Source organism: Papio anubis, chromosome 1, assembly GCF_008728515.1.
Source record: "Papio anubis isolate 15944 chromosome 1, Panubis1.0, whole genome shotgun sequence".
Lineage (NCBI taxonomy): Eukaryota > Metazoa > Chordata > Mammalia > Primates > Cercopithecidae > Papio > Papio anubis.
This window is the reverse complement of record NC_044976.1, coordinates 40,717,738-40,734,298: the sequence shown is the minus strand read 5'-3', so window position 1 is coordinate 40,734,298 and position 16,561 is coordinate 40,717,738. Positions and strand designations below refer to the sequence as shown.

Here is a 16,561-nt window from a genome sequence, read left to right as displayed (position 1 = left end):
AACAGTTCTACACAGCCATGGCCAAGGACAATTTGGATTTAAGGCTGGCCCTTGGCAAAACTGTCTGTAAATTTTGAGACCTTTTAACCATGTAAGCGATTTCCCTCTCACCATTAACATCTCCGCTCAGGAAAGGACCTAATGAACCTAATGCAGGATGGAGCTTAATCTATCACCTTTCCCAGGATCCTTAACATTTCCGCTGCAATCTACGGACCTCAAGTCAAGGGAATGAAGAGCTGATGCAGGATACCAGGAAGGACAGGGCACTGCTTGGTTGCTGGTCAACAGAAGGAAAGCCCTCAACGCTCAGAGGCTCATGCCCTCCAAGCAGAGGCTTCATGTGATTGAATACCCTAGTGCTCTTAGGTATCACCTTAACTTGGGGAGAGGGAGAGGCAGCTGAGTTGTTTCTGGAATATTCTGGGGTCTCCCAGACTCATGGGTTGGGCTTGAGATTTATTATGTTTAGCCTCAAACCACTAAAAAAAAACTAAAACGACCACTCTATCCCCAAACAGGTCAATAAAATATTAGTGGAAAAAAGATCAGACCTCAAACAAGTTAGGACAGTGACCAATTGCCAACCCAGTTAAAATCAACTTTTTGAAACCAAAATATTTTCTCTATATTCTAAAAAAGAATAATCTACTTTTGTGGGTAATTGTGTTCTGATTTCCTTTTGAATTCTCTATTTATATTTGGAAATATTTTAATGTATTAAAAACAAGATAGAAAACCAGGATAACTTTTCCCAAAGAACAGAGTCTGTTTTTTCTAACCCATATATTGGGTTCAATTAAATTCTACATGACTAGGCTGGACACAGTGGCTCTCGCCTGTAATCCCAGCACTTTGGGAGGCCAAGGCAGGTGGATCACCTGAGGTCAGGTGTTTAAGACCAGCCTGGCCAACATGGTGAAACTCTGTCTCTACTAAAAATACAAAAATTAGCTGGGCGTGGTGGTATGCATGCCTGTAATCCCAACTACTTGGGAGGCTGAGGCAGGAGAACCACTTGAACCTGGGAGGCAGAAGCTGCAGTGAGCTGAGATCACATCATTGCACTCCAGTCTGGGCAACAAGAGTGAAACTCCGTCTCAAAAACACAAAAAATTTTTCTTAACTAGACTTACGTATTTGTATGTGCAATAGCAAAGAAATGCACTTTATGATAAAGAGAAATAACTTCAGCCATGAACAAATCTTTATTGGAAAGCAGAGTTCTAAAACTTAACCATTCTCAATGATCACACCAATAGAGGGAAGCAGAGGCATAGATAATAAAAGGTGCTGTAGTTCAGATTAGAATTCGGACAAGATTTTTACTGAGCATCTATTGTTTTAGGTTATTTGCTAAGAACTTTCACATATTACCTCATTTAAATTAAAAGTGCCTTATAATACAGATCCTTGGAATAGATTTGACTATAAATGTCTTTGCATTTACACAAAGCCGATACATAAGTCATCACCCTCCAACCTGTGCATGCATGTCACTCACATATGTGTGCACACGTGTGCATCCTTGGATTCACTAAAGAAAGCTTCAATACTAAATGGATGTCTGGTACGCCAGAAAAAACCTTCATGTACAAAACAAGCAGAAAAATTAAGAAAACAGCAGGAAACTAAAGCATGATAGTAAACAAGGACCCCACTTATGGTAGCTTTTAGAACCATTATATTTGAGCAGGATCATGTAACAGTGGCTGGCAGTGAAACTCTGGAAGTTACCAGAAAGGAATCAACTATATAAATAACATGAGTAGGCCAAGCGCAGTGGCTCACGCCTGTAATCCCAGCACTTTGGAAGGCAGAGGCAGGCAGATCACCTGAGGTCAGAAAATCGAGACCAGCCTGGCCAACGTGGTGAAACCCTGTCTTTACTTAAAATACAAAAATTAGCTGGGGGTGGTGGCAGGTGCCTGTAATCCCAGCTACTCGAGAGGCAGAAGAATTGCTTGAACCCAGGAGGCAGAGGTTGTAGTGAGCCAAGATCGCACCACTGCACTCCAGCCTGGGGGACAAGAGTGAGACTTTGTCTAAATAAATAAATAAATAAATAAATAAATAAATAAATAAATAAGACAATCTACTTAGCATTTCAGATTATCTTGTGTTATGAGGAAGATGTGTTATCCAAACATGACTTGGTGCACCTCCATCAGTTTCCACCTTTCCCCTTATTTCTTCCTACCCCACCCACAGCATTTTGTTGTAAAACAGTTATTTTTATTCTTAAAAAGTAGATGCCACACCCCTCCTCCTTCCCTTTTAAAGTTCTTTGTGACAATGCCCAAAGAAATCTCACCTCCATCTCACTAAAATGCACAGACATTTATGTGGCCATTTTCTCTTTCCACTAACTGTGATTTTGAGGTGATTTAATTCAATTCAACATTTACTGAACTGGTTGGTATGACTCAAACACACTATTAAGCAGCAATACAAAGTTGAATTAGACAGTCTCTGCCTACCAGGAGATTATAGTCTCCTGACAGAGAAACAGAGAGACATAACTTAAATACTCATTTTTTTCACTCATGAAACACATTTATTGTTTCACATATTCATTCAGTGCATATTTATTTAGCACCTACTTTGGGTCAAGCCCAGTGTTAGTTTGGTTTCCTGAGAAGCTCAATCAGACAAGGATTTAAGTGCAAGTAGTCTATTTGGATAGTAATCTCAGGAAACGTTGGGAGGGGCATAGAGAAGGGAATGAGGCAAACAAAACATACTTTATCAAGTGAGTTACCACCTCTCAGCAACCAGAGCTGAATCCTGCTGAGGAACTCTAGGAAATGGCTTAGTACATGCACTTCAGCTATTCCACCTGAGAGGCCAGGGAGTCGATGATTTCAAGTTTTTATTTTGAGACAGGGTCTTGCTCTGTCGCCCAGGCTGGAGTGCAATGGCATGATCTCGGCTCACTGCAACCCCTGCCTCCCGGGCTCAAGTGATTCTCCTGCCTCAGCTTCCTGAGTAGCTGGGACTATAGGCACAAGCCACCATGCCTGGCTAATTTTTGTATTTTTTGTAGAGACGGGTTTTCACCATATTGCCCAGGCTGGCGTTGAACTTCTGAGCTCAGGTGATCTGTCTGCCTCCGCCTCCCAAATTGCTGGGATTTCATAAACTCATAATGTCTACCTCTCAGGGTAGGCACCACGAGGCCCAGCCAATTTCAAGTGCTTACACATCAAGTCAGTTTTCGGTTAAGGCTGCTCCAGGGGCATGGTGTTAATTTCCCGACCCTTCTGGCTTGCAATACATGTGTGGGCAACATGGGATCCTGTACCAGACAAAGCCCTCTGACAGGTGCAGGTGCTGGTAGTCAGAAGCCGGGCCCTGGTGCAATCAAATGGTGAAAGCCAAAGGGACTGACAGGGAAGGAACAAGCACTGTCTTCTTAAGGGCTGGGCATGGGAGTTGAGAGGTGTGAGTAAAACAAACAACATCCCTGGAATTTAAGACAGACAACACACAGTTGTTATTAATGCTATCAATGTTCTGTGTAGAGCACCTGGGTCTTGTGGAGCAGCGGGAGAGAGAGGAGACTGACTATAACACAATGCGCTAAGTGCTCCAACAGACCTACATCAGGGTCCAGGGAGAGCAAAGGAGGAAGGAGCAGTTAGGATGATTATCTCTGCCTGGGGAGAGAGAAAAATCAAGGAAAGTTTCAGAAAGAAAATGTTGACTCCTCGTGCCTCTAAGCTCTGAAGAAATGTTAAAAACTAATAAATTCATAATCTCTACCTCTCAAACAAATCAACAGTAAGACATTGCATCTTATAGGCACTGAGTTCGAGAATGTCTCAGGGCTAAAGTAACTCCTTGGAAAGGCCCTTCAAGAAGTCGAAACAACATGAGATGAAAGGTAATTTGGCAAAGTGGATACAGTATTGGCCTTCAAGTCAGAGACCTGATTTATTTAGCTGCTATCATTTAGCTTGGCAAGACACAAAAATCTCTTTGGTTCTGTCTCCTCTTCTATAAAACGGAAGGGCCCTAGAACCTGGCAAAGCTTCCTCCCTCATCTCCCTCGCCACCTCACAGCATGATCTTTCTTCAGCTATGAAGACAAAGCTCAGCAAGTTCTTCTCCTCTGTTCATATCAGTCACCCAAGTCTCAGTCTCTGATGCCACATCATTTCCCTGGACTCTAGACCCCACATGGCTCTGACACCGCCTTTTCTTTTCTTTCTTTTCTTTTTTTTTTTTATTATACTTTAAGTTCTAGGGTACATGTGCACAACGTGCAGGTTTTTTACATATGTGTACATGTGCCATGTTGGTGTGCTGCACCCATCAACTCATCAGCACCCATCAACTCATCATTTACATCAGGTATAACTCCCAAGGCCATCTATCCCCTCTCCCCACAATAGGCCCCGGTGTGTGATGTTCCCCTTCCCGTGTCCAAGTGATCTCACTGATCAATTCCCACCTATGAGTGAGAACATGCGGTGTTTGGTTTTCTGTTCTTGCGATAGTTTGCTGAGAATGATGGTTTCCAGCTGCATCCATGTCCCTACAAAGGACACGAACTCATCCTTTTTTATGGCTGCATAGTATTCCACGGTGTATATGTGCCACATTTTCTTAATCCAGTCTGTCACTGAGGGACATTTAGGTTGATTCCAAGTCTTTGCTATTGACACCGCCTTTTCTCATTCCACCCTCCACCTCTTCCCATCTCCACTCTACCCTCTGAAACTCAATGGGCAGAAAATTCCCTTATCCTCAACCTTTTCCATGTGCCTTCCCTTCACCTTCCTTCTTTTTCTGAGTCCAGCTTGCACCCTGTCTCTCACCAATGGCACTGCTTCCCCAACAGCCCTCTAAGTTGTGGCTGTTTTCTCCCCTCTTGCCACAGATTACTGGGCCGAGATATCCTCCTTGCTCCTGACTGCAATTACCAGACCATTCTGCCTTCTCTCCTCCCTAAAATATCCAGCCTGAATCTCATCAGGCCACACAACACATCACCCCTTCTTGTGCAAGTCATCTACAAAGCCCAAGTTACTCCCTCTCTTCTTGAAACTTTACCTCCTTACTCCCACACTGTCAGAAATATTGGTGATTTCCATGTCCCTATGAAGAATCCTTTCAATGCCAAGGACTCTCAATGTCTTGACCTCCTTTTCTCCAAAGATCTTCTCCACCATTCCACCTCAGCTACCACTCCTGGTTACATTCTAGACTTTGTGCAAGAATCTTTATTCTAATCTCCAACCACTCCTCCTATCTTTCCAGCTTGCTTCCTCTAGTACTATATATTGACCCAGCTGTGCATTGACCCCACAAGAAGCTACCATCCACGGGTACCACCATCTTCTCACCGTCCCTCCCTTCATATCTTCAACTTCCCTTCTTATCGTATTCAAACTCCATAGGCAAGCACCATGATCACTTCCTGCATATACCCTCAAATCCTTGCACCCACTTACTGTTTAGGTAAACCACTACTCTGGTCAGACCGATCCAACCCTCTACTTCGTGTTCCTCCTTTGTAATGAAACACACCTAGAGAAAATACACAAACCTGCTCACTTGTCTCAAGGGCACCCTTAATGTCTGGCAATCATTTTACTTCCCTAGTCCCTTCACTCAACCTCAACACTATTTCACACTTTCTCTTCTTATCTTACACTTTTATTACTTTGTCCCATCTTCTCATTCTTCCTGTCTCAATGTGAAAAACTGAAGCAATCAGAAAAGACCTTCTCTATAAGTTCCCACTATCACATCTATCCACCCACCTGCACCTGTGACATACAGATTACCTTCTCTGTTCTTATAGTGGCTGAACTGTCCTTACTCCTAGCTTAGACCAACCCCTCCAAATACGCGGTAGATCCCAGCCCTTCTCAGCCGCTTAAAGCACTGCTCCTGCCATTTGCCTGTCTCTCCTACATCACCAATTTCTCCCACTGTATTAGATCATTCATGACAGCACACAAACGTACCGTTATGTATCCCTTCTTTATGAAAAGTCTCTCAGCTGGGCACGGTGGCTCACGCCTGTAATCCCAGCACTTTAGGAGACTGAGGCAGGCAAATCAATTGAGTTCAGGAGTTTGAGACCAGCCTGGCTAGCATGGTAAAACCCCATCTCTACTAGAAACACAGAAATTAGCCGAGTGTGGTGGTGGGCACCTGTAGTCCCAGCTACTCAGGAGGCTGAGGCAGGAGAATCACTTGAACCCAGGAGGCAGAGGTTGTAGTGAGCCGAGATCGCACCACTGCACTCCAGCCTGGATGACTGAGCGAGACTCCATCTCAAAAAAAAAAAAAAAAGGAAAACAAAATCCTCTCAATCCTGTCTCACTTTGGGCTCCCATCCTGTTTTTCACCTTCCCTTTACAACAAAACTCCTAGACTGTTTAGATTCACTCTTTCCTACCACTTACCTGAAACTGCTCTTCCTGGGGCTGCCAATGCTACATGCACATGCTAAATCAATTCTCATTGCTATCCAACTTCATCTACCAGCAACTGTTTTTTTTTTGAGATGGAGTCTCACTGTGTCACCCAGGCTTGAGTGCAGTGGCATGATCTCTGCCCACTGCAACCTCTGCCTCCCAGGTTCTAGCGATTCTCCCACCTCAGCCTCCAAAGTTGCTGGGATTACAGGCGTGCACCACCACGCCTGGCTAAATTTTTTTTACTTTTAGTAGAGACAGGATTTCACCATATTGGCCAGGCTGGTCTTGAACTCCTGACCTCAAGGGATTCGCCCACCTCGGCCTCCCAAAGTGCTGGGACTACAGGCAAGAGTCACTGTGCCTGGCTTACCAGCAACATTTGACATGATCTGATCACATCTTCCTTCTTGAACGACTTTCTCCACTTGGCTTACAGGACACCCACTCTCCTGGGTTTCATTTCTTTTTTTACTCAGGATTCCTTGCTAGTTTCTCCTACTCACTCTGCCCACTAAGCACTGGAGCTCACTCTCTGAACCCTTCTCCATCTATAGTCACTCCCTTGATAGGTGTGTAAAGGTGCTCCTACTTTGATAGCTCCAGGCCAAGCCTTTCTCCTGAATCCCAATCTTTCCATAAATGGCTACCTGACATATCCCCTTGGATGTTTAATGTGCAACTCACACTGAGTTCTGATATTCATCACCTGCCCAAACTTATACCTGTCTTCCTTTCCATATCAGCAAATAACATATTTTATTCTTCCAGCTTCTTAGGCCAAAAACTTTGGAGTCCTCCTTGACTAGTCTTTCCTGAACACCCAATATCTGATTCAGTAGTAAAATCCTGATCACTTTGTCTTCAAAATATGCCCGATCCCAGTCACTTTTCACCTTCTCCCCGAAATCATTCTAGCCCAATAATCTCTTCTCACCCAAAATGTAGCAATAACCTCCTAAGCAACCTCCCTACTTCTGCACTTGGTCCCTCTGGTCTATTCTCAACAGCATAGTCAGAATGACTCCGTGACCCATTAGGCAGATCATGTCGTTTCTCCGATCAAAAGCTTTCAGTGGAGGCCGGGCGCGGTGGCTCACGCCTGTAATCCCAGCACTTTGGGAGGCTGAGGTGGATGGATCACGAGGTCAGGAGTTCAAGACCAGCCTGGCCAAGATGGTGAAACCCCATCTCTACTAAAAATACAAAAATTAGCCGGTATGGCGGCATGTGCCTATAATCCCAGCTACTTGGGAGGCTGAGGCAGAGAACTACTTGGACCCAGGAGGCGGAGGTTGCAGTGAGCCGAGATCATGCCACTGCACTCCAACCTGGGTGACAGAGCGTGACTCTGTCTAAAAAAAAAAAAAAAAAAAAAAAATTTCCGTGGGCCAGGCACAGTGGCTCATGCTTGTAATCCCAGCACTTTGGGAGGCCAAGATGGGTGAATCACTTGAGGCCAGCAGTTCAAGACCAGCCTGAACAACATGGCAAAACCCTGTCTTAACTAAAAATACAAAAATTAGGTGGGTGTGGTGGTGTGTGCCCGTAATCCAAGCTACTAGGGAGGCTGAGGCAGGAGAACGGCTTGAACCCAGGAGGCAGAGGTTGCAGTGAGCTGAGATCGCACCACTGTATTCCAGCCTGGACAACAGAGTGAGACTCCATCTCAAAAAAAAAAAAAAAAAAAAAAAAATCCTTCAGTGGATTCCAGCTCATCCAGAGTAAAAGCAAAAGTCCCTCAGTGACCTACCAGGCCCTATGTATCTGCTTCCTCCCCACCCACCTCTCTGATCTCCTCTCCTGATACTCACATCTGGGCTCACTCTGCTCTGCCACGCTGGCCCCCTTGCTATTCCCTGTTGCCTAAACTACTGTACTTCCAGATATCCAAACAGCTTGCATCCTCGCCTCCTTTAGATCTTTACATGGATGCCATCTTCTGGGTGAGGACCACCCCAGCCACACTGTCTAAAATTGCAATCCCCTCTCTTACCTCCAGAAATGTTCTCTTTTCTTTGTTTCTCCTTAGCTCTTTTCACCAATATACTATACTTTGCATTTACCTTGTTTACATTCTGTTTTCCCCATCTAAAATGTAATCTACTTGAGAGGCACAGATTTCTGCCTACTTTATTCTGGTGCCTAGAAACAGTACCTTATACACAGTAGGCCATCAACAGATATCTGTTGACAGGATTTAAAAAATGAATAAAATCATAATAATGAGCATGAAGCCTGCCTCTGTTCCCATTCTCCATTTTATCTCTACTGCCTAGCACAATGCCTGGCACAGTGGGCACTCAATAAATATTTGTTAAATGAAATAAATGAATGTATAGGATTGTTGAAAAGATTAAGACACACAAAATATACTAAAGTGTTAATAACAGAGTTACAGGAATGAAGAATCAGTATTCCTGTCAGTTCTTCAACACAAAGTAATCTAAATTTATCACTTTCTCATAGTGGAATCTGGAGTTACATGTTTTCTTTTTTTTGAAACAGGGTCTCGCTCTATTGCCCAGGCTGGAGAGCAGTGGCACTATCACAGGATCCTCCTGCCTCAGCCTCCCAAGTAGCTGGGACTACAGGTGCACTCCACCATGCCTGGCTAATTTTTATTTTTTATTTTTTGAGACGGAGTTTCACTGTGTCACCAGGCTGGAGGGCAGTGGCGTGATCTCCGCTCACTGCAACCTCTGCCACCCGGGTTCAAGTGATTCTCCTGCCTCAGCCTCCTGAGTAGCTGAGATTACAGGTGCACTCCACCATGCCTGGCTATTATTTATTTATTTATATGAGATGGAGTCTCACTGTGTTACCCAGGGTAGAGGGCAGTGGCGCAATCTCAGCTCCCTGCAACCTCCGCCTCCCAGGTTCAAGTGATTCTCCTGCCTCAGCCTCCTGAGTAGCTGGAATTACAGGTGCGTGCCACCAAGCCTGGGTAATTTTTGTATTTTTTTTTTAGTAGAGACAGGGTTTCACCTTGTTGGCCAGGCTGATCTCGAACTCCTGACCTCAAGTGATCTGCCTGCCTCAGCCTCCCAAAGTGCTGGGATTACAGGCACCTGCCACCACACCCCATCTAATTTTTTATTTTTATAGAGACAGGGTCTCTATAAAAAATTTTTCAGAATATGTTATAGGTTTGTGTTAAAACAATATAAACCCAATTATAATCCAAAAACAATTATAATCCAAATTATAATTGTTTCTCGGGACAATGGGTAAAGTGGCCAAGGAAGTGGCTGGAGTGAGGTGAGGCTAGCACTGACGTATGTAGATTCAGTGTCCTCCCTGCTAGTGAGGGGAGTGGCAAGGAGGTGTGGATGGGTGGAGATGACACAAACATCTCTGAGTGATGGCTGTACTCCCTTCCACCAAGCAGGCCCAACAAATTTGGTGGAAGTGTTCTGGTAGCAGCAGCAAGTGGTTCAGAAATCTAGGAGTAGGGGCCAGGCTCGGTGGCTCACACCTGTAATCCCAGCACTTTGGGAGGCAGAAGTGGGCATATCACCTGAGGTCAGGAGTTCGAGACCAGCCTGGCCAGCATGGTGAAACCCCATCTCTTCTAAAAATACAAAACATTAGCCCGGTATGGTGGCACGTGCCTGTAGTCCCAGCTACTTGGGAGGCTGAGGCAGGAGAACTGCATGAACCTGGGAGGCGGAGGTTGCAGTGAGCCGAGATCACGCCACTGCACTCCAGCCTGGGCAACACAGTGAGACTCCATCTAAAAAAAAAAAAAAAAGAAAAAAAAAAAAAGAAGAAGAAGAAAAGAAAAGGAAATCTAGGAGCAGGGCTTTGAGATCCATGAAGGATCTCATCTACTGGTTCTAAAACTCTTCCTAACATAGTTCATGGGGTGTAAAAACTCCTGTTAGAAACATAAACTAAACATCCATCCCACTCTCAGCCCTTGCGGTGAGCCTACAGATATAAATGTGGACCCAAGGGGTAAAGCACATCCATGCAGCACTCACGTCTATTTGGAAATATATGGTAGGTGCTTGTACTCATTCCCTGACCTTTCTTTCCACGAGTGTTGTACAGTGGTATCATATGGATTATAAGATGTCGGGCACAAGCCTTTAGCAGGAACTGAAGTTAAAGATCAAGTTTTCTGCACAAAAGTTAGCATGGTACCTCTTTCCTGCCAGTGTCTTCTTGCACAGTGATGGGAGTCCATCCTTTCTCTGTGAGCCTTTGGCTGCCTTTTAGTGATCCGAGGTAAGACCATTTCCTTATACAAATGTAGTCAGAATCCACCCGTTCCCAACTCTTTTAAATCTGACTCACCTGATTACTACAAAGACCCAAGTAAAAGGATCCAAGAACACCTTGATTTAAAGAATCTGACCTAGAATTTGCCATTTAGCTACCAACGTTTTAGCTCTGAATGTAAGGGAAGGAATGCTGAATCATCCTGCTCCTAAGAGACAAACAGTAACACAACCTCATTTCCAGGTCAGACTCGTTTTATATCTTGGTGGGTATCTGTCCCTGAGTTTGTTACTACACTTGTTTCTTGAGCCAATTAATCATACAGAGCTGTGGGTGGGCAAATAACTTAATTCTTCCTAGTGAATCTGTCCTCATTTACACATCCCCTCATGATCTCCCCCACACAGAAGCTCCTTAGCTCATTGCAGTAAAAGTCTCACATACTTCAAATTAGCTTTTAAGACACTTCATTTAGTCATCCAACACACATTAACTGAAGGCCTACTATGTACCAGTTGCGAAGCACACATTTGAAGAATCCTGGTTCTTCAGAGGGAGGGGGAATATAAACTGTATAAATAGATAAATTATAGCAAAATATGATGAGTGCTATTTTAAAAGGTATGGACAAAGCTATTTGGCAGCAGATGGAAGAGAGGCACTACTTGGGGACATTGGGGACAAAGAAAGGAGCTCAAGCAAGCCTTTTTAGAGACAAGTGACTTGTGCTGGATTTGAAGGATGAATAAAGGTGAACCATGTGGGAGGGAACAGTGGGCATCCGAGGCAGAGGGAATTTTAGTGCAAGGTCTGGAGTCACAGACAGGCATGGTGAAATCAGTGTAGACCAACGCAAAGGATAGAGTGGAAGAGAGGAGACAGTGTTTAGACCAGAATTACTGAGTATTTGTCCTAACTCCCAGCCGGTGCTATATTCCCATATATCCTTATTGGCATTTAGAAGAGTTAACAGGTAAAAAGAAGTTACACCCATGCCCGGCACAGAATAAACACTATATATATATAGAGAGAGAGCTATGACTATTATTATTATTATGTGCATTCTGGTGTCACGTTCATCACTTTATCCCTAGGGTTGAGGATATTTAGTATGTATTTGTTAAATGAATGAAGAACTTGCCGTTTCTAAAAAGGAAACGGAGATGGACATGATTTTCATATAATGCTACACCCAGCAAAGAGTGAACGAAGGCTGTTTTCTACAGGATTGCTTCAGTCACCTGAAGATCATTTTCCTCTCCCCACTGTCTCCCCACTCAGATTACTAGATTAAAAATAAAAATCACGAAAACTTATAATCTCTTGTCTGAATCCTATTTCCAGATATAACCTGAAACTCTAAACCCTGGATTTGGCCTCCCACTAGCCTCCAAAGAGAAAAGCTCAGGAATGAATTTAAGCAATTGGCTGAGGCACCGCCATACCTGCCCCAATCAACTCCATCATCATATTCCTACATTAATATAAAGAAGCAATGGAAAGGAGTGAAGGCACAAAGGCTTTGTAAAGGTGATACCTGAACTTCCTAAATTATAAAATTACATTCCAAAGTCACTGTCTAGCCTCAACATAACTCAATTCAGTTCAATTCCACATCTTCTGAGAAAGGTACTATAGGCTACAGACATCCTAAAGGAAGCTTATTCCATATCACTGGGCTAGAAATTAGAAGACCAAGTTTTTTAACTTTAGGTTTGCTGTTAACTAGCTGGATGGCATTGAGGAAGTCACTTCACCTCTTGGAGCCTCAGGTTCTTTGTAAAATGAAGGAATTAGAATGGATGATCTGAAAATCCTTTCCAGCTCTCACATTCTATAATTCTCAAACAGTAAATAGTATCAATATCATCATAACTACATATTTCTGTATTTCAAGGCAAGTTGAATTCTGGAATTTTTTTTTTCGAAAAATACTTTTGCTCAGCAAATTGCCAAGGGTTTTCTATAGTTTGACTACAGAAGAAACTGAGAACCAGAGATCATATCTTGATTCATCAAAAAAATATGTATTGAGAGCCTACCAAGTGCAAGGCACTATTCTAGCCACTATTATAGCGCTGAACAAAGCCAATGAGGTCATTCTCACGGGACTCACTTGTGCTTTAATTAATCTGCTTCCATAACAAATCTTTGGACAGCTTTGGACAGCAGAATTGGTGATCTAATAGTTTTGTTCTACGTTTTGTGATTTGTGTGGGCTACCTCGGAATTAACAAAAACTAAAACTGCATCAAAAAATAACTGTCTTCAATTTCTCCATTGACCAGGCAAATAGCTGTGTAGATTTTCCTGTAGTTAAAAAGAACGGGCTGGGCACAGTGGCTCACGCCTGTAATCCCAGTACTTTGGGAGGTCAAGGCAGGTGGATCACCTCAGGTCAGGAGTTTGAGACCAGCCTGACCAACATGGTGAAACCCTGTCTCTACTTAAAAAAAAAAAAAAAAAAAAAATTAGCCGGGCAAGGTGGTGCAGGCCTGTAATCCCAGCTACTCAAGAGGCTGAGACAGGAGAATCGCTTGAACCCAGGAGGCTGAGGCTGCAGTGAGCCAAGATGGCGCCATTGCCCTCCAGCCTGAGCAAGAGAAAAAAAAAAATGAACTCCTGGTTTGTGAATAGATTAAGGTATTTTCACACACGAATTCCATTAATATTTAAGACACTAAACAAAAGGGTTTGAATGTTCCCTGTGGCACTAACATTTTATTTTATCTTTTTCTAGGACTGATTCTTTAAAATGGGGTTTTAGATACAGAGCATTTTCTTGCTCTTACAGAATTTGTGACGGTTCTACAACCTGAAGGTGATGTGGAATTTGGCTACTGTATCTCAAAAAAGAGACATCTTTACAAGCTGTAAAATAAATAAGCAAAAAGTTCATCCTGGGTAGAAAGATGAACATGTTATTTAATCTAGGTCGGTGAAATACGACAGATTATATAATTTAAATATGATACTGAAACACATAAATTTAAAGTGAGAGGAACCTTAACCCTTAGTTTCTATAAATGAGAATCCTGAGATTCAAAGACATAAAGTGGCTTGCCCAAAGCAAAGCCAAGATACTCATTAACTGCAAAGCTGTAATAGGAATCCACATCTGCAGATTCCCTGTTCAGAATTCTACTTCTACACTAACTGTGAGAGTTTTAATAAATCAAGGAGAGAGGGTACCGGTTGCAGCTGAAAGACACTGTTGTAGATTAAATGTAAAGTACCTAATGTTTATGGTATATTTCTCCAACAGGATATACAATCTGATATTAAGTATGAGGGGACTTCGATAAACTTAGGGATGAAAAAATCTGTAACAGCTATATTCCACTCAGAAACAGGTCATATTCAAAATCTCACTTGGAAGTAGTCTTTCCGAATTCGAAATTCCTTCCTCTGCCAAAGCAGAGTAGCAAATTACGAGCTTATTTAACCAGAAATAATTGTTGAAATAATGCGAACAGTAACCCAAGATGCACCCTGAACTGGGCGCAAATCCTTTTGAGTCCTGGACTCCCTGAAATGGTTGGATGCCTCCAGTGGAGCCCCAGAGACACTCAAACAGCAAGCCAGAGGGAGTATTCTGCGTCAGGGATTCCTAAATCAGAGAGGCCTGTATTAAGGATATATGGAAAAAATAATTAACCTTTTGAGGTCAAATCCACAGACGACAACCATGTCTTACCCACAAAAGTCTCCTGAACACAGCAGTGGAGTGATCGGTGAGGCCAGAACTGTCTGAACCTGAAATCCCGACTCTTCTGAAATCAGAATTCAACGCTGCTAGGGAGAAGGATGAGTTAAACCCATCAAAGGTCTACACTCCCACTTTACACTCGAGAAGTGACTCCAATCTTTCTCAGATTTCCCCCATATGTGGCTTTCTAGTTTGGAAATAATATTCTATGTGGTGCACATTACTGCTGCTCACACACTCCTAAAAAACTTTTTTAAAACAGTCATCTTAATCGTAATTTTGTAAATCTGTTGTGGGTTTCTAGAAACCTCAGACTCTAAACTGTCAAGGTATTGATGCGAGCAGGATTTGCAAATTTGGGGTTTAACAGCCTGATTTTCCTCGGACACTCGGGCGGCTTCAGGTGAATTTGGGTTTCTCACAAAATGAAGTCCCCTAAGTAAATTAAATCGCGTTCTCGAATCTTGGCCTCGGGGCAGGTGGTGATGGTTAAAGAACCTATGAAGGTTAGCGGCTTTCTCCAACCCCAAGCGGTCTCGCAGCGGGAGTGCGGCTGGTGTGCGGGCCTGAAGGAGACTCTGCTGCGGGAGGCCGGGCGAGCTCGCCCACCCGGCCCGCTCTCATGGACCCCGGCGCGCCTCCCTTGCCCTCCCGGGGCCCGCCTCGCTCACCGAGGTGGCCGCCGACGATGGTGACGGCGATCTGGTCCATGAGCACCGCCCGGAAGCGCACGTCCTGCTCGGAGCAGCGCTGCCGGAGGGCGCGCAGGATCTGCACCTGCGGGTAGTCCTCGCGGATGCGCCGGTCCGTCAGGAACCAGAGCTGGGAGCACATGGCGGCCAGGGCGGTGCGCCCCGCGCGGCGCGGACCCCTCGGCGCCCCGGGCCGCTCGCTCAGCAGGGCGAGCGGAGGGGCGGCCGGCGTCCGGGGCGAGCGCGCCGCGGCTCGGCTCCCGCGGGTGCGCCAGGCGCCTCTGCAGCCCTGACCTAGCGAATCCGCCCGGCCACTCAGCGCCGCCGCCGGCCCCGCCAGCCAATCAGCGCGCAGCGGCGGGCGCTGGCGGCTGCAGAGGCGGCCCTGGCGGGCGGCGCCGGGAAAGGACGGCGGGTCGGGGGCCTGCGGCGGCGGGGGAAAGGACCTGGGGTTCCGGGGACCGAGCCGCCGGCGGGCGCAGGCGAGGCGGAGGAGGGCAGCCCCGGCAGGCCCCGGACCCCCGGTGGGCGTGGCGCTGCGGGCTAGGGTGGGACAGCCGGAGCGGGAGGGGCCGGGGCGGCGGCCCAGTGCGGCTCGGAGGGTTTCCGAGCTGACCGGCCAGCGATGCGCAGTGGGCGGCGGATGCGTCTCTTTGGCGATCCCGAGCGCTCGGAGGCTGGTTACACAGGCGGACGCCTGCTGAGCCCCAGACAGGAAGGGCCTCGGGGACGTCCCAAAGGAGATTCTGGGGCCTGGGGAAGGTCACACGGCTAGGTCCCCAATTGGACCCTAAAGCCATAGGCCGAAATCCTAGCCTGTAAGCCCCACGGGGGTTGGGGAGAATGTAGGAGAGGGAGAAGTTGAGTCTTACCCACCTCTCATTCAGATAATTTGAAGGTGCATTTCTTGGGGTCTCATTTTCTTACACTGGACACCCACTCCTAGGTTGCAGCAGGTCTGAGCCTTCATAGCCTCGAAGTCATAAAAAACTGACCTAGCATCCTTTTCAGTTAGAAGGACCACTGGCTGGTCTCCCTTCACCGCTCCGGCTCTCCCCAGGCCATACAACTGAGTCATCTTTAAACACTGTCCTTGGTCCTGGCCAGTTGCAAACCCTGCCTGCAGACAATAGTGTTTGAAGCCAGAGTTTCCTGTCTAAATAACTGCAGGATTGAAGTTACCCATCTTTGGAGACTGCATTTGCTCTTTCAGTTCATTAAAATATGTCTTTTTTGGCTTAGGGAAGCAAGGGTAGTTTCAAGGTAGACCCAGCAATGGCAACTTAGAAATGGGGTAAGTTGTCTCAGGGAAGACAGGCTTCACTGTAAATATTGTACAGGTGTGTGCATTTACTCACTAAGATGAGCCTGTAGGAAAGCTCTGTATACTGGAATTTCAAAAATAAATTTTCAAGTAATCTTAAGTAAACTTTTTGATGTTGCAAAATATCTCCTCCCCCCTCCTATGAATGTATTTTCTTAAAGTAACAGTAGTGCCC

General features: G+C 45.2%; 1 protein-coding gene across 1 annotated transcript in view; it reads right to left on the bottom strand.

Moving 5' to 3' along the window:
• RIMKLA (ribosomal modification protein rimK like family member A) overlaps positions 1 to 15,341 on the bottom strand; it is a 43,053-nt gene extending 27,712 nt beyond the window's left edge. The window contains exon 1 of the mRNA XM_003891685.4: positions 15,042 to 15,341. Within this exon, the coding sequence (XP_003891734.1) occupies positions 15,042 to 15,204 (163 nt within the window). The 5' untranslated portion in view covers positions 15,205 to 15,341. The remainder of the gene's footprint in view (positions 1 to 15,041) is intronic.
• Positions 15,342 to 16,561: the final 1,220 nt, after the last annotated feature.